The sequence below is a fragment of the Heteronotia binoei genome, chromosome 7 (assembly GCF_032191835.1).
Source record: "Heteronotia binoei isolate CCM8104 ecotype False Entrance Well chromosome 7, APGP_CSIRO_Hbin_v1, whole genome shotgun sequence".
Taxonomy (NCBI): Eukaryota; Metazoa; Chordata; class Lepidosauria; order Squamata; family Gekkonidae; genus Heteronotia; species Heteronotia binoei.
This window is the reverse complement of record NC_083229.1, coordinates 107,473,156-107,491,650: the sequence shown is the minus strand read 5'-3', so window position 1 is coordinate 107,491,650 and position 18,495 is coordinate 107,473,156. Positions and strand designations below refer to the sequence as shown.

Genomic DNA, 18,495 nt, shown 5'->3' with positions numbered 1-18,495 from the left:
GGCCCCCGTTTGATATGCGGGTTTCCCCCTGGACTCCTGGGATGCTGTTTATTTTTTTTTTACATTTTAGCTCATCATCGTTTGTTCAATTGGCTTTGGGTTTTAACCTGGAGTATATGGATTGTAACCTATACTCCTTCTAAGCTGTGGAGTCTTCTGAGCAAAATTTCTACTTTGTGACTGCTGCATAAATTAGTTTGCTCTGGGGCCATCTTTTCTGAGCTATGACAAAAATGTGTGAGCTGGAGGTTAAAAAACCTGTGAGCTAGCTCACACTAACTCAACTTAGAGAGAACACTGGCATTTGCTAATAATGTCACCACAATGATGTTCTGCTTCCTTTCTTTTGCAGGGATCCTGGACTAACAGAGAGGGTTGTACCTTACTTTTGCAGTTAGTCACTCTCTCTCTCTCCCTCTGGTGGTGCCTGACAGAAAGTGGTCTTGCTCCTGCTGTTAGCCACTCACCCCCTCTGGCCCCCATCCCTTGCCAATAGCCAGGAAACAGTGTAATGGGTCCCCCACTCTCTGCCAATGGCCAGTTTGCCACTTTTCTCCTCTGGTAGTGTAGTGTCCTTGAAGAAATCCCTTGGCACCTGTCGCATCAACCATCACCAGTGGTCTGACCTAGCCTCAGATCGCAAAGCATGGAGGCACACCGTCCACCAGGCTGTCTCTTCTTTTGAGAACGCACGCATAGCTGGTCTTGAGGACAAAAGGAGATTGAGGAAGAATCGCACTGCTACAGCACCAACCCTAAATCAGACTTTTCCCTGCAGCCACTGTGGCCGGACCTGCCTGTCCCGCATTGGTCTTGTCAGCCACCAGCGAGCCTGCAGCAGACATGGACTATTGCACCCTTCTTGAATCTTCGTTCGCGAAGCCAAGCCGAGAGAGAGTGTAGTGTCCCCCTTGCTCAGGTGTAATAGAGTGTTAGCTTACTGGGAAGCTTACTGGGAGACTTTAGGACCATAAATCTTTTTCCAGGCACCTCACAGGGTTGTTGGAAAGTTTAAAAACTGGGATAAGGGGATTGCAGTATACTCATGGGGACAGGATGGGATGAAATGTAATATATACTTATTATTTTTAATAGTCTTTTCTTATCTGTATGCTTTCAGTGATCCTCAAGCTTTTCATATGAACAGGGGTTTGGTTTTTTTTGCTATTTTAATGCTTGTGTTTGTATTTATCCCTTTTCCATCCGTTTATGATCACTTGAAGTCTTTTTCAGAACCTGGCAGGATAAATATTCCTAGTGGTTTTGTTAGGATAGATGGAAGTTAAAGTTAATTGTTGAGGTTATCTGTTGACCTTGGAAGAGAAAAATCTCTGGACAGGAATCACATGAAAGGGCTTCAGGAGGAAAGAAAAATACATTCTAGTATTCTGCTCACATTTCTCATTGGATCTGCTGCAGCAGTTTTTGTCATCAGGAGAAAGCGGGGGGGGGGGGGGGGGGTTGGATTCACTACAGAAAATTTTCTATTCCTGCCACAGCTTCAGACTAAAGAGGGAAACAACTCAGTCCTCCCAGATGGAAACAAATTTAAGTCTCTTTCTGCCCTGCAGTCTTTTGTTGCAGAACATGAGTCATACGTTAAGAGCACATCCTGGGCTGAAGAAGGCAATAGGAGTGGGTGGGGTGGGGGGAACAGGGAATTGTATAAAATTAACAGAGCTTGTGACATGGTCAACTCGGAACAAACCAAAACCAGATTGAGAGTCAGAGTAATTCTCCCTATTAAGTCTGGAGTTAATAAAAAGATGGTGATGATGAAGAAGAGTGGGTTTTTATAACCTACTATCCTGTACCTTAAAGATAAAGGTAGTCCCCTGTGCAAGCACCGGTCGTTTCCGATTCTGGGGTGACGTCGAATCACGTTTTCACAGCAGGTTTTTTACGGGGTGGTTTGCCATTGCCTTCCCCAGTCATCTACACTTTCCCCCCAGCAAGCTGGGTACTCATTTTACTGACCTCAGAAGAATGGAAGACTGAGTCAACCTTGAGCGAGCTACCTGAACCCAGCTTCCACCAGAATTAAACTCAGGTCGTGAGCAGAGAGCTCGGATTGCAGTACTGCAGCTTTACCACTCTGCACCACAGGGCTCTTCATTCTGTACATTAAGGAGTCTCAAAAGCAGCTTACAATCGCCTTCCCTTCCTCTCCCCACAACAGACACCTTGTGAAGTAGGTTGGGCTGAGAGAGCTCTGAGAAGACTGTGATTGGCCCAAGGTCACCCAGCTGGCTTCATGTGGAGGAGGAGAGTGGACTCAAACCCAGCTCCCCAGATTTGAGTCCACTGCTCTTAACTGCTGCCTTGCTGGCTCTCAGCACTTGTCTGTGTGGGCACACACATGACAGAAAACACTCACCAAAATAAATAAACTGCACGTTATGGTATATCAGAAAGGAAAAGAAGAGAATGGATTTATATCCCACCCTTCACTACCTGAAGGAGTCTCAGAGTGGCTTTCAATACAGAATAATACAGGTTAGCGCCTAGACCAGATTGGCAGGTTCACACCACCAATCCACCTCGCTTGTGCGCTCCCATGTCCAGACACTCAGAAAGATAGATAGGTGTGGCAGAAGAATTTGCTACTACTTCCCAAGTGGTAGCTATTTGATCCGTTTCAGAAACGTCAGAGGATGGAGTGAGTGCGAAAGCAGGATAGGCAACAGATGTGCCTGTCTGACCTTGCTTTTTTAATCTGCCTGGGGGACATTCCTATGTTGGCTCAAATTGGCCATCTGAATTCAGCCAAAGTTATGCTAAAATAAATGCTTTATTTATTTTTATTTATTTATTTTATTTGGTTTATATCCCGCCCTCCCTGCCAAAGCAGTTGTTAGTCTTTAACTTGCTACTGGACTCCTGTTTAATTTTCTTTGAGGTTAAATAAAAATAGGACGGTCATTTAAATGGAAGATTAATTGAATGCTGAGCCTTCCTCAGAATGGACTTCCTAAATTTTTCTATTCCTTAAGCTTTCCTTGATGAGTAGAAATGCTTATAAGAAAATATATGGATTTGGTCTTTTTAAAGAATTGGCTTCTTTTGGTATGTTCTCATGACTGCTGCATCATCTGTTAGGGAGCAGTCAGTTCTGTCTGTCTTTCTGGATCTAGTCTGTGGTTTTGATGTTTCACTGTCACCTTTCCTTCTTCCACAGAAATCATGCGCTCTAATGGGTTTTGTTTAGCCAATACAGAAACAATAGTTATTGATCACAGTATACCAAACGGAAAAGACAAACACTTGGATGTAGATTCTGCAGAACACTTGTAAGTATACATGATCTTTCAGTACACCCATTTTACGTGGTTCGCAACATTCTACTTGTGTCACAGTGATAAAAGTGACAAAGGGTTTGGATGCTGAGAACTGGGTTTCTCCATTTGCCTACACTCTGTCCAGAGCATGATCTGACTTTCAGGTTGGAAGGTGTTAAAGGCCAGTGTGTTTCCCATACTAATGAGACCAGACAGTTTAGGAGACAGTGGTGGGTATGGGGCAGGGGACAGAAATCCAGAAATGAAGGCATATGGCCAGTCAAGGCATGCCTACTCAACACAGCACTCTAAACCAATAGAAAAGCAATACTTCCTTCTTAGTATACCTTTAACGATACTACTACCTTATCTATGTACTGCGACCTTATCTATCTTATTTATGGCACACTATTAACACAACGCAAACTGCTGACTACTGTAGTTTAAGGAAACAGGATCTGTGTTAAAGGTTAGTTTAGGTTTGTTTGCTCCACGATGGGAGGAATGTGGACTTTTGGAGACTTCAGCTAAAAGGACAGTTAGCAGTGCTGGCTCATCACTGGGTCAAATGTTCCCCCAATAGATAACATAGTAAAATTGTTAAAAGTATGTTAGGAAGGAAGTATAGGTTGCTTTTCTGTTGGTTTAGAGTTAGTGCCGTGTTGAGTAGGCACGTGTTGATTGGTTATATGCTACTCGGTCTTTTTTTCTAGCAGGAACTCCTTGCATATTAGGCTATACCCCCCTGATACAGCCAATCCTCCAAGAGCTTACAGGGCTCTTCTTACAGGGCCTACTGTAAGTTCTTGGAGGAATGGCTACATCAGGGGGTGTAGCCTAACATGCAAAGGAATTCTGATACAAACCCCCCCCCCCTGATGCTACTGCCTTCTTGTGATGTAAAACTTGTTGTAAGTACCAAAAAAATGAATGATGTAAATAGTCAGCATCTTGAACTTTCTTAGGAATAGATGCTTTCCTTAATCAATAAAGAAAAGGGTTTCCACAATGGTTGTTAGTAGTGATTTGGACCCCTTCTTTGAACCCAGCTAAAATGTGTGATTTCCCAGTCATGGATGGAGCACCAAGGGGCCAGACCCCCACCACTACCTCCCCCACCTCCATTTTATCCTCACAAGAGCAACCAATGCACTGTGGGTCCCCAGTCCCCACTAGGGGGAAAAGTAGTATATAAATATGTAAATGAATGTTATCTGTAAAATTTCACTGACCTGTTTTAGTGAAAAATGGCGTATCATCCCCCTGACACTTCTCTGAGGTGTTCAAATGATCCCTCTTTACCACATCAACAAATAAGCCGTAGACACAGCATGACAGTTCCAGCAAAATAAGAACAAGACATTTCCACATATCTTCATAGAAGACATTAAAATATTTGGGGCTCTTTTTTTGTAGAAAAAAGCCAAACAGGAACTTATTTGCATATCAGGCCACACCCCCTGGTGCCAAACCAGCTGGAACTGCATGCCTGTGCATTCCTGCTCAAAAAACCCAAAGAAAATATGTAAAGTATTGCAAAATAAAACCATGATACAAACTTTAACATCTAAAGGTTACATGACCCAGAGTGGAGCAATTATTGTGCACGTCAAGTGTGCTTCCATGACTATGCCTTATCTTTATGGTGATACCAACAAACCTCGCCATTCATAAAGGAGTGAATTTATCCCTGTCTGCCTGTAGTAGTAATATTTTATCCTGATCTGACCTTCCTGGGAAACAGGATATAATGGTCCTCAGAAATCTTTGGCATTCAGACTCAAAATCTTGGGCACCAGAATGTGACACTGGGATAAATCTTTGATGGACCTGTAAGCATAAGAGCAGACTCCACTGAATCCCATTGAAGTGGCCTTCTAAAATAGCAAATGGTGGAATATCTAGGTATGCCTTAGTGAAAGCCTTTCCGTGCTCATAATTCATTATATCATTAAAGTACTCTGGAAGCATTCTCTGAAATTTTTCTTTGCTTCTATGACCTTTACTGTTGAAAGGTATCTTTGAGCATATAAACATTAGAATGTATTTGAATGTACCAAAGAAGAAGAGATTTCAAAACCACAATCTATTTGTGTCTCTCAATCTCTCTCCTAATATGAAGTCCAGAGTATAGGGTCCAGAGTCCTTACCATTTTTCACTATGATGTGTGGTGCAGAGAATTCACATGTTAAATATCACTTCCATCAAAGGGACTATTAAAGGAAATCAGATTCCTCCTTTACAGCAGTGCTACGCAACTTTGGTTGTGATGTGATTGTTTTTTCAGTTATTTCCAGGCTACATAGCTCTCCTCTATTAGTCTAGACGCACAATGCCCTTATTTTTTTTAATGGTGAAAAACTATATTTACCTCTCACCATTGAGACTACTCCACATGGGGAGAAGATGAAATTCATGCTGATTTGGAGAGTACTGGTTTAGTACTATACAGCCCTGACCCTGGGTAGCCCAGGCTGGTCCATTCTCAGAAGCTAAGCAAGGTCAGCCCTGGTTAGTATTTGGATGGGAGACCACCACGAAAGTCCAGGGTTGTGATGCAGAAGCAGGCAATAGTAAACCACCTCTGAAATTCTCTTGGCTCAAAAACTCTATGGGATTGTTATAAGTCGGCTTTGAGTTGCTGGCAAAAAAAAAAAGTGCCATGCACTTTTTTAAAAAAAAATCTGCCAACATTGTTGCAATGATAGGCTTCTGTGCTAAGGGAGACGTTTAAGGATAAAAGCCATATTAATAGTAAAACAGTTTTCATAAGAGAGTTCTGTTGACAGTCTAATTGTCATTGCAGGAGAAACTTGGGAAGCTCTGCTGTGGCAGGTGATTGATGAGTCACTTAAATAATGTTAATTAGTTAAAGGCAGCAGTTTCTTCAAGAATTTTAAATATTGGAAGCATAAATACTGGTCTGAACTTGAGATATATATTTGTGTATGCAGAAACCACAATATTACTCAATGATCAGCAGGAGTCTGTTAATTTTTAATTAAATGGGAAGCAGGCAGATATTTCCATCATACTGTAGGAAGAGGTATTTTTAATTCAGTAGGTGTCACTCTTTCCCCTTGAGTCCTGCATGTAGAGAACATTGGGTTGTTTTATGTGGCTTCCGACTTGGTATTTGCTTGGTGCTGCGGGAAGAGTCGTTCATAAGAAAGACCCGAAGCAATCCAGCCATCCAGTGAAATATTTATGGCTCAGTCCACTTGGTTTCCCATTGAGAGAATTATTTTAAATGATATCTAACAGGATCTTAGGAAATAGGAGATTGACCCCTTTTTTCAATGAAGCACAACTGAAATTGCAGGAACCGTGAAACTATCACAGTAAATGTCAGGTCAAGAGAGTCAGAGAACACAAACATTTAGTTCTTGCTTAGCTGAACCAAGGTACGCCAAAGCACAAGGTGCCCAAGTTTGTGTGATTGACATGAGGACTGGTTCACACAGAAGCTGAACACACAAACATATATACACACACACGCACCTCTTCTTCCCCCCCCCCATTTATTATGTATTTGCAACACTTTTAGATTATTTTTCCATTTAAAAAATTAGAGTGATGTACAAAAAAATTACTATTTTCGTATAATGCAGCCATCGCAGGCTGAAAATAGGGATATAAAACACTATGTTCAAATGATAAGGATTCTTTTACTGTTTCTGTGTTGCTGTAGATGTTTTCCAAGACTTGGAAACTTGGCAAAGGGTTATCTGTGCATTCCAGGACTTTCTGTGCCTGCGGGAAGTGTGTTTTCCAATGCTGGCTTTCCAGTTAATTGTCTGCAAACAAGACTGAGCCCAGAGCATGTTAACATGATACATTTTCCTTAACAAAAATCAGTAGAGCTGATAATATGTGGCTGCGGGACAAATTGTAAGCTCGTTCATGGCTAAACAATAACATTTTGATAGTTTTGAAAGCTGCTTTATTAAATGAAATGTACGTTCCTTGGCCAAAAGCACAACTAGACAAATCGTCACCCAACCAATGATGCGGTGGTGGCCCACACTAATCTGGGTGCTTGGTGTTTTCACATGATATATATCAACTGCAATCCAGGTGACCAGAGGACCATCTAAGGTTGAGTGAACTGGTCTTGAAATAAAGGCCAATGCACACAATATTTGGGAAGAATGTATATATGCAGGATGGAATAATGGATCCCCCCCCCCCCCCCCAAGTTCAGCTTGATGCTCAACTCATGTTCCTAGCAAGCCACTTTTGGGAGCTATACAATTATGTAGTAAAAACAGCCCCATTTTTCATCCAATGCAAAATTCACCCTTCCTACACTGCACTAAATTTGGTTGTGTGAAAGAGTCACTGGATGACCTCACAGGAAGGGAAAGAAACAGGAAGGTGTCAGTTTGTTTAGCTTTAAATTTGTTTAGGTCTAGATGTTTTTGGTAACTTGCTGTAAAAAAGATCACCAATGAAGCGGCAAGAGCAGATTTTTATATTACCCAGTTTGGGCTAAGAGCAGAGCCATTTGCAACAGCAGCTGAAGAAGGAGATGGAAGATCTGAGGACTTCAATTACATAACTCACTTTCCCAGAGCTTCTTCCTAACTTTCCTCACCCAAGTCCACAATACAAGGCAGCAGCTTGACTAATGAACATGATTCTTGTCAGGGTGAGCTTTAGAAGAAGATGTTTTCGGTTAGGGTGCAAGGTATCTTTGGCTGTGTTCTGATCTCAAGCTAGTAGGAAGCCTGAGTGTACACAAACTGCACTTTACTGGACTTTGCACTAGGGTTTCCAGCTTCATGGTGGTGATGAGATCTTCCAGGATGACAATTGATCTCTGGGCAACAGAAATCGGTTCACCTGGAGAAAATGGCCTCTTTGGAAGGTGGATTCTCTAGTACAGGATTTCCCAAACTTTCCCCCTCCGTGGCCTGGATATTCTTACACTTCTCTTTCATGGCCCACTAAAATTTGGGGGTGGATCCAGGAGACTTTGAGGGTGGAGACAGGAAATGATATACAAACAAGCCTAAAACTCATTGCAATATTTTGTTTAGGAAAGGTAGGAGAATAGTGGGATTTTGCAATGCAATTTTAAAAATAAAACATTAAGAAAAAGCACAAGGACCACAAAAAGAAAACTAAAAATATGAAGGAAGGAAGGGGAAAAGAAAGAGTTGGAAACAAATGTAGAAAAAAAGAAAAAAGAAAGTAAATAGGAAGGAAAAGGGAGGGAAGGAGTGAAAGAAAGGAGGGACAAAAGGAAGAAAGAAAAGAAACGGAAAGAAAGGGAATGGGAGCAATTCACCTTTATAGCTGCTCACTCTGGCTGTGCAGCTGACTCTCCCGCTGCCTCCCTTCCTTCCCTACCACAGGTAGATTTCACGCTGTAAAGCCCCCCATCGGTGGGAAATTGGGCCGCGGAGCCCTCAACACCGGGCCACGGAGCCTCCTCTCCTCTGGGCTCTCCCCCATATCACGCCTCCGTCGCCTGCGGTGTCACGTCCCTCTGCACCTCCTCCCTCGCTTCCCCACCATAGGCAGGTCAGTTTCATGCTGCGTAAAGCCCCCCCCCCTGACCGATCGCCCAATTGGTGGGAAATCGGTGTGGAGCTCACTCTGCACTGGGCCAAGCCGACGGCAGCTTGAACAGACTGCAGCTGAAAAGAGCTTGTGGCTCCTCCCTCTCCAACACTTCCTGGATGGGAAGGAAGTGCCAGAGAGGGAGGAGCCACGCACCCTTTTCAGCCACGGTCTGTTCGAGCTGCCGCCGGCTTAGTCCAGTGTGGAGTAGGGTGGCCATAATATCTGCAGGCCAGCCAGGGACACCTTGAGGGGGGAATGAATGTGTGTGTGCGTGTGCGCGAGAAGCCGCAAACAGGAAGTGACATCACTTCCGGTGACGTCATGCCACCGCCGGAAACAGGAAGTGACATCAGGGAAGGGAAGGAAGGAAGGCCGCCCCTTCCCGCCAGCCGCCCCCCCCCGCTTTTGGCCCCCTGCCTGCCTGCCTCGGGGGGGGGGGCTTACCGTCTCGCAGGGCGCGGGTGGCGGCCTCGGCGGCTTCGGGGAAGCGGCGCTGGTCGAGGAGGCGTCGGAGGTGCTGCCGGGTGGGCGCCCTGCGGGAGTGGCGCGGGAAGCAGCGCTCGGGCAGGCGGCTCAGCTGCACGGCCACAGCGGGAGGAGGCCTTCGCACCAGCCGCGTGTGGCACACGCCGCAGTAGCGCCCCCCGCGCACCAGGCAGCACCGGCGGAACGCGTGGCCGCATGACGCCACCACCGGCTCCAGCGGGAAGCCCCGGCACGCGCTGCAGCCGAAGAGCCCCGCACGCCCCGCCGCCACCTCTGGCTGCGCCTGCTGGTAGCCCTCCTTCAGGCCCGCCACCAGCTCCCGCAGCGAGGGCAAGCCGCAGCCCGGCCAAGCCTCCGGCACACGCCCGCCCAGCACCCGCAGCCTCCGGCGCTGCTCCTCCCACAGCGCGCGTCTCTGCGCCACCAGCGAGCTCGCCACGCCTCCGCCAGGGCTTCTGCCTCCTCCAACTCCTCCACCTCCAGATCTTCCTCCAACTCCTCCTCCTCCAGATCTTCCTCCAACTCCTCCTCCAGATCTTCCTCCAACTCCAACTCCTCCTCCAGATCTTCCTCCTCCTCCAACTCCAACTCCTCCTCCAGATCTTTCTCCTCCTCCAACTCCTCCTCGGGATTTTGGCGAACCCGGGATTTGATTGGTCCCGGGTTAGCCAACCCGTGAGGCGGGCATTTGGGGGCAGGGGCGGGACTTTCCCGGGTGGGTGGGACGATCTGGAGTGAACTCAGCGCCGATTTCCCACCGATTGGGCAATTGGTCGGGGGGGGGAGGGTTTTACGGAGCATAAAATTGACCTACCTGAGGTGGGGAAGGGAGGGAGAAGGAGGCGTGGAGGGACATGACGATGCGGGGGGGAGACCAGAGGAGGGGAGGCCCTGTGGCCCGGTGTTGAGGGCTTCGTGGCCCGGTGCCGGGCCGCAACCCTGCTATTGGGAAATGCCGCTCTAGTATTATATCCCACTAAAGACCCTCCTCTCCCCAAACCCGCCCTCCCCAGGCTCCACTCCCAAAATCTCCAGGTATTTCCCAACCCAGAGCTGGCAATCCTCGTTTGTACATTCACCCAGCTTTCGCCTCTCCCAGGTTATTTGTGATGTACAAATGCAAGCACTCAAATTGATATAAGTTAGGTTCCTCCCCACCAGAACAGGGTTCTAAACCAGGGTTTAATGTCAAGGACAACTCCTACAAGAGCTATGGCTGACCCAAGACTACTCCTCCACTTGCAGCTGCTGGAATGGCCTTGAGTCAGCCTTAGCTCTTGTAGGAGTTATCCTTGAAAGGGCAGTTGCTGTAAGAGCTCTCTCAGCCCCAGCTACCTCACAGGGTGTCTGTTGTGGGGGAGGAAGGTAAAGGAGACTGTGACCACTCTGAGACTGTGATTCAAAGTATAGAGTGGGATATAAGTCCAATATCTTTTTTCTTCTATTTAAAACCCTGGTTTGTGGGTTAAAGGCTAACCACAATTCAGGCACGGATTTGCCATTCATGTGTCTCAGGTAACTGCAATTAATTTGAAATCAATATTTCTTCATTATATTTTTCCATGAGGGAGTGGGAGAATAAGGTGCATATGTGCTCCTGGCAACACATTATTTTTGTTGTGCACGCAGGCTTCATGTTCACTTGCTGTGATGTTTGAATGCAGTCTCAATGACTAATTCATTGTGTGGGCTTTAGAAAGGTTTTGGTGACATGGGAAGTCATGGTCTTTGCTTGTGATAGGCCCATCTATGCAGTCCAGTCGCTGTCCACATTTTGAGCAAGATTTAAAATTAGCATCCTTCAGCTATGACAGTTGTGGAGTTGGCAATTCATTAATTAAAATTACTATTACGTAAAGTACATTTTTCCTTAAGCAAAGGAATATGGAGTCCCCCAATAAAGGAAACTCTGTTGCAGCCATTTCTGTCCTTATGACAGAAAGCTTTTCAGCGTGGCCTGTATTGTAAATCCAATTGCATGTTTAAGTGATAGTTCTAAAACAGCTATTTTCAACCAGTGATATGCGTACCACCAGTGGCCAAAGCATGGCACGCTCTGATCACGTAGGTCGGGGGGGGGGGGAGGGGAAGGAAGGGAAAAAAAGGTGTGGCGCCGGTGGGGGAGAGAGGAAGGCAGGCAGACTAGGCGTTTGTCATGGGCACCAGGGGGAGCCCAATTCGGTGCCCCCTCCCTCCCAGTGCCCTAGGCAAGTGCCTAGTTTGCTTAGTGGGCAAGCCGGCCCTGCCAGTGGGACACAGGAGTAGGCTAGATGGAACACAAGAGTTTCATAATAAGTATTAAGAATTGTTTCTCCCCTAGCCCCCATGTCCACAGCAAGTGTGACATACCCTCTCTTGCTGACTCCACCTGCAACAGATTATCCAGTTTTGGGCATGTTAGCAGCAATCTTGGGCACTCAATGTTTCTCCTTGTCCTGTTCCCCCTGCCCACTGGCAGCTGTCTTTGATGTGCTGTTTTCTGACAATCATTGCAGGAGTGTGGGGGGGGGGGGGGGGGGACTTGCAGTACCGTGTGGGTGACTTAACAGGGTAAGTGTTCCTTTGCATTTTAGCAGCTAGGAGGAAAACATAAGGAATATTGGTTGTTTATCTCATTAGATATACCAAACCAATCTTCCACTATATCCTTATGCATTCTTTTTTTGTATTGGCAAACTGGAATGATATCTATAAAGTATGCTACCTGTTAAAAAGTAAATTAAGTAGATAGGAACAACTCTGAGAAAAACATGTTCTCAGTTTAACCCAGCCTTGAATAGCTATAGAACAATTAACAGACTCTGCATTTAGTGCCTATGACACTCTCACCATCACTCTTCAATTCCGACATGTTTATTGACTTCGCTGTTTTCCAACACAACAAATGGTATCTAAACCAAAATGGCTGTTCTTTCAGTTTGTTAATTGTACTATTTTGCCATAGATTCTGACTTGGTACTGTTTTACATGCTTACCCACTGTCCACCAGCTCTATATAGTATCTCTGCTCACTGTACCCCATTTCATTGCCTGATGAAGTGTGCGTGCACATGAAAGCTTACATTCTGAATAAAACGTTGTTGGTCTTAAATGTGCTACTGGACTGCAACTTTGTTTGATGCTGGGGTGCCATTTTCAGTGGCATCCTTGTAATTAGTTTGGTCCTAAGCAACATTTTAAAGACAGTGTTCAGAGGGAATAATTTTGGGGGGTAGGTTTATTCCAAAACTGTTCCTTTTCAATATGTTAAAGGGATGGGTCTTCTAAGTATTCATACTCTCTATGCATTTCTCTCCTGGACTGTGCAGAATAATTTGTTTCTTTCCCTTCTAGGTTTGAGAACGTTAGTGACCTCACCTCAGAACTAGAGGACAGTGATGACCCAGCAGCTTATGTCACCAACTTGTCATACTACCACCTTGTTCCATTTGAGACAGATATTTTGGACTGAGACTGTCAATGAACTTCATGACTGATGACTTATTCACAACATCCACTGCCACATAGCTTTGCATTATACATGCCAAAGCTGTGTGATGAACAGCAGAGCTAGCTATAAATACTTGTCCAGAAGCTTATAGCTGCTTGGTTCTTCACTGTGGCTTCTGGAGGCACCTTGAAAAGATAACGTTCTTTCCTGAACAGCTGAGAGACCATTCATATTGCCAAAGGAATGAAGCAAGAAAAGACATTATGCAGCCAAGTCAGCAGGGGCCTCTCTATGCTGACAAATACAAGTTGTTGGCGCGAAATATTATGGTGCACTTTCTTTCTGATTTAGGGTCAAACTTGGGAAGATCATTCAAACTACTTTTTTCCTCAGACTTTCTCAATGTGATAATATTTTAAACATTTTTGTTGGAAAGTCACCTTTGTTTAGACACCAGCTTTTTCAGTTCCTCCGAGAGACCCCTTATAACAGGTGTCATCGTGATATTTTTCACTGAGAGATGCCAGATTAACCAATGCCTTATGTCATGTGTGCCTACAGCAAAAACGCACATTAACGGATTGCTTAATTTATTCTAGGCCTGGAGTTGTTTTATTGACTCTTCTGAGGGCCTTTCTCACTTGAAATACTATTATTGTTATTAACGGAGGAAACATCGCAGACCAGAGCAGAATCCCATAATTTTAGTTACTTCATCGACTTCTAGAAAGCTGAGAAGGGGTTTTTCCCTCTCTCACAAACCAGAAAATGTGAGGAATTCTGAGTACTACAGTGTTTACACAAGAGAGGTGGAGCTTAGTTGTCTAAGAGCTGGAGTTTATGTTCACCACAAAGATGCCACCAAAAATGGCTTTCCATTAGAGAGTGATCTCCATCTGTCTCCTGTCCTAATGAATTAGAAATACATAGGAACTTGGAGCAAGTGCATGGAGACTCATGGCATCATGGTGCTAAACCCTACAATAGGTTGTTCTGTAAAATTGTAAGTTGGATAGGAATCATGTACCAGTGGGAGATTATGTGCAGTGACAAGCCAATGTGAGCAGTTTGGTGTAGTGGTTAGGAGTGTGGACTCTAATCCGGGAGATCCGGGTTTGATTTCCCACTCTTCCACATGCAGCTGCTCTCAGAGCTGTTCTCTCAAGAGCAGTTCTTGAAGAGCTATCTCAGCCCCACCTACCTCATAGGGTGTCTGTTGTGGGTAGAGAAAGGGAAGGAGATTGTAAGCTACTCTGAGACTCCAAGGGCAGGGCAGGGTAGATATCCAGTCTCTTCCTCCCCCTCCCTAGGATAAATCTGTCCCTGATCTTGCATAAAGGTGGTTTTATGACAATATAAATCAATATTAGTTTTACAATCATAGTGGCCCTAAGAAGCAGGGAAGCCACGATTGTCCCCTATTATCCCCCCTGCACATCCTACCTCTCCAGTAACAAGGTGGTCCAAGTATCCTGTGGGTATTTTGCCAATCTCCAGGGCTGTGTGTGTGTGTGTGTGTGTGTGATCTCCTGGAATTACAACTAATATCCAGACAAGAAGGATCCATTCCCCTTGAGGAAATGGCTGTTTTGGAGGATGGACTCTGTGGCATTATACCCTGATGAAATACCACCCCTCCCCTAACCCTGCCCTCCACCCTCAAAATCTTCAGCTGTTTCCCAACCCAGAGCTGGCAATACTATCCATGAGGGATGGATGTTCCTTCAGTCTCTGCCCTTAAGAAATGGTTTCACTTTCCCACCTTGCTTCTCATCCTCTCTCCCTTGCATTCAAAGATTCCAACCTGACTGAAAGAGATCCTCCTGTTTCTTCATTAGCTTTGGAGCATGTAGCTGTTTGGAGTGGTCTGGCTTCATAGCAGTTTGGGGTGGTCTTGCTTCGTCCAGTAATATGCTGCAGAAACTCAAAATTTATCTGCACTTCTATTAAAGTACAAGAAGAGCGCCTACGAAGATGCCTACCACTGTTAAATGTTCCTTGATAAATGGGAAGAAAAAAACGTTGGGTCTTGTACTCCCATTATGGAAAGGGGAGACAGTTGAGGCTTCCAGATATGAGACAGGGATGAAGAGAGAATCAGGGATGGCCAAACTTGCTTAATGTAAGAGCCACCTAGAATAAATGTCAGATGTCATTTAATGTCAGAGAGCCACAAGGCAGGAAGGAAAATAGATGGGGGAGGGAAGTAGAGGTTGAAATAAAGCAACTTTAAATGCATTCTCCAAACCAGCCGACCAGGTGGTGGGGGCTTCAAGAGCCACACAATATTTGTGAAAGAGCCACACGTTCCTCCCGAGCCGTAGTTTGGCCACCCCTGGGCTATGTGAAAGTGGGGTAGTTTGCGTGTGGTGTCCATTAGATACTTGATGCAGCACTTAATGCCTGAATGGTGTTATGTTAACTGTTCTTGGCACAAGTTGACTGGTCTGCAAAACACCTGTTGCCACCACTCAGATCACACTATGATAACTTCATCTGGTTTAATAGTCATTCCCTCTGTCCAGAGATCCTGGGAACTGTTATTTCTGCAATCAGGGCTTTCTTAAACCAGCATTCTCAATACTCTCACCAAGTTACAGATTTATAAGCATAGACATGGTTTGCTGTTAAAATGCCAGAATTCATGTACAGGATTTGAAAAGGGGGGGGAAAGCACATTCCAAGTTACTTGTCTTGGGGGTTTGTTTTGTTTTCTTTTAATTTTTTAGCCCAGAGGACTATGGTACATCTCCTGTGAACCTTTCAGTGTTCTTATGTATAATAATTGTAAAACAAAATTTGCTAATGTAAATAATAATAAATTATTGAGAACCCTAATTCTTTTGCAGGATACATTTTCTGATATATTTTAATGAAATAAAATATTATTCCCCTGAAATGTAACACCTGTCATTGGGTTTGGTTTTGTTTTTTTTAAAAATAGTCATACCACTGGTTCATTTAGCCCAGTGATCCCTAGCCTGGCACCTCTAAACACCATACTGCACACTGAGAGGTTTCCTAGGGCCCCTTTGTTTTGTCCCCCAAACAAAAAAACAATCCTAACTTTGCACCACATCACTGGAGCAGGAGAACAACTGACTTCATTGAAGGAAGTTTGTTGGCTTGCAACTTCCCAGCATTTTGTGATGGGCTTCAGCCCTCCATGGCAGCCATTTTGTGGTGTCACCCAGTCTGTATTATCATTCTAAAAGTGTGCACTTCCACAATTTGAGTGGGGACCCTACATAGCCTACTCTGATTGGCAGCAGCTCTTTAGGGTACCAGGCAGAAGTATTATTTTTCCCAGCCCTGTTATCCAAACCCTTTAAGTGAATTTGCCTGACATTGATCCTGCAAACCTATTCATGTTAAAATCTAATTATTGTATTTTAATACTACTCCTTCTCCAAGGAGCTCCGGAGAGCCTATATGGTCTCTCTTCTCCACTCTCCTACCCTGTGAGGTATGTTAGTTGATAAAGTAAATATGCTCAAAATTTACACATTCATCTCACTGTCCAGGGACTCACACTGGAGTTATTCAGCATAGGACTGCACTGCCAACAGGCCTTTGAACCCTAATCTTCAAAGTCCAAGTCCATTGCAATAAGTATGTTTGCTTGCTTTTGACTGAACCAAAGTCTAAAGAGATCGCTGAGAATCAGAGTTTCTTTAGTAAATTAGATTGGGGGGGAATGATACATTGGTAGTTTTTTCAACTGTTCAATGGTGCTGCAGATATAATTAACTGTCAAGAGAAAACTGAAAATCCTGTTCTTTGTATCAAAGGCAGAAATGGATTAATAGTTCTGCTTAGAGGGGAGCTGGTTGGGAATTGCTAAGTGACTGAACTGAAAGCTGTTCCTACACTGAAGATCTTCAAGCAGTAGAGAGTGCAGCTGAGCAACAGAACTACACCACTAAACTTAGGGCAGGGCAGAATTTCTTCTCTGCACTTTGGAGATCAGATGTAATTGCAGGAATTTCAGGCCCCACCTGGAAGCTGGCAATTTGTAAGTGAGACGGGAAGCCTGTGGGGCCTGGGGTGGTAGTTGAGGCCTGCAGAGGCTCCCTGGGGCTATTTAAATCCTCATAGCCTTTTGTCTAAGGAAGGACACATTCAGGCTGTCTCGGCAGGTCCAGAGAGAGGAGGCCTGAGCAACCTAAAGGGAAAAGGATGGGTCTTGTCCCTAACTGATGCCTTGAGGAATATTTCTGAGGTAAAATACCTAGCCTGGAAAGGGGTGAAACTAGCTGTAAGCCAAAACTTGACATAGATTAACAGTAGTAGGCTCAGGACAAAAGGGGTTCTTCACAAAACATTTAAATGACTGTTACCAGATATAAACATATGAAGCTGCCTTATACTGAATCAGAAGTCAGTATTGTCTACTCAAAGTCAGTATTGTCTACTCAGATGGCAGCGGCTCTCCAGGTTCTCAAGCTAAGGTTTTTCATGCCTATTTGCCTGGACCATTTTTTAGTTGGAGATGCCAGAGATTGAACCTGGGGCCTTCTGCTTCCCAAGCAGATGCTCTACCACTGAGCCACTGTCCCTCCCCTGGGGGTCTCTTCTTTTTATATTCGCAGAAGTAGACCTAGGTAGAGCTTTTTAGGAGCAGGATTTCCACAAAGTGTGTATCGGTACTAGTTCAGAAATATATATATATAAAGAGAGAGAGAGAGAGAGATGACCAAACCAATTGTATAAAAGAATTTTATTAAAAATATAACACACACTGAATTAAACTAACACATACACAAGAACACCAGAAAAATAGGTTTTAGCAGAGCAAATGGGGTTTAAGATTTTTTGGGGGTAGAAGATTCATAGCTACCTGTCCGAATAGTAGAAGTCCATGGAGAAGGGGGACAAGATGACTAGCATCTTGGGTGTGTGGTGGGATCCAGGAAGACACAACACTGAGTATGTCCAGAATGCCCCCTTAAGTAGGCAAAAATGTATCCTGAGGCATAGGTGGTCAAGATGTTCCTTAAACAGTGCAAAATGAGATTTCCACGGTGTAGTGAGGGTAAACTGAATGCTTCCCAGGTGGTAGGCTCAAAGTGTAATGTTCTGTGTTTGCTCAGAGAATGGGACCAGGAGATGGCTATCTGGTAAAAACAGGGCTATCCGGTAAAAATTACAGTCTTGATAGTCTGGAGCTGAGGAGAAGAAATGCAGGTGAAGCCTATCAACCAGAATAGCTTTCAGGAAAGATGTGGTTAACTGGAGGGGAGAAGTTCTGCTGCACCTGGAATGTGACAGTGTTGAAAACAGGAGACATAGTATCAGTCATAATCTATGCATACCAACAGAGATGGGCTTGAGGCATGATCTTTTGTCTATGCTTTCTATCAGACAATAGCCAGTCTCTTAGCACATTGGAAACCGGGACCTTTGGATTATAGCAATTGCTTATCCATTGTTCTACCAGGGAGAAGAGGAGAGTGGGGAGGGGCTGCACAGAGGAATGTGGCAAACAGCCCTGTCTGGCACCTGTACCTCTCTCAAGTCCCCCCAAGCCTGGCTTTCTGAGGATACTGCTATGGAGGTCTTTTAGAGTGTTGGGGTGTCTCTGCTCTGGTGGATTCAGACCACTTCTGGATTCAGGGCTGTCACCATGGCTACATAATCCACAGGATTCACATCCACAGGATTCGGTGGCTGGTTTAGATGCTTTCTGAATGACTCTGGTTAGGCCTGATTTGGATAAAGTCACACAC

General features: G+C 44.8%; 1 protein-coding gene across 1 annotated transcript in view; it reads left to right on the top strand.

Annotated features, from left to right (window-relative positions):
* Window positions 1-15,670, top strand: part of PXDC1 (PX domain containing 1) — a 51,438-nt gene extending 35,768 nt beyond the window's left edge. The window contains exons 4-5 of the mRNA XM_060244181.1: window positions 3,179-3,290; window positions 12,670-15,670. Coding sequence (XP_060100164.1) covers window positions 3,179-3,290; window positions 12,670-12,787 — 230 coding nt within the window. The 3' untranslated portion in view covers window positions 12,788-15,670. The remainder of the gene's footprint in view (window positions 1-3,178; window positions 3,291-12,669) is intronic.
* The last annotated feature ends 2,825 nt before the right edge of the window (window positions 15,671-18,495 follow it).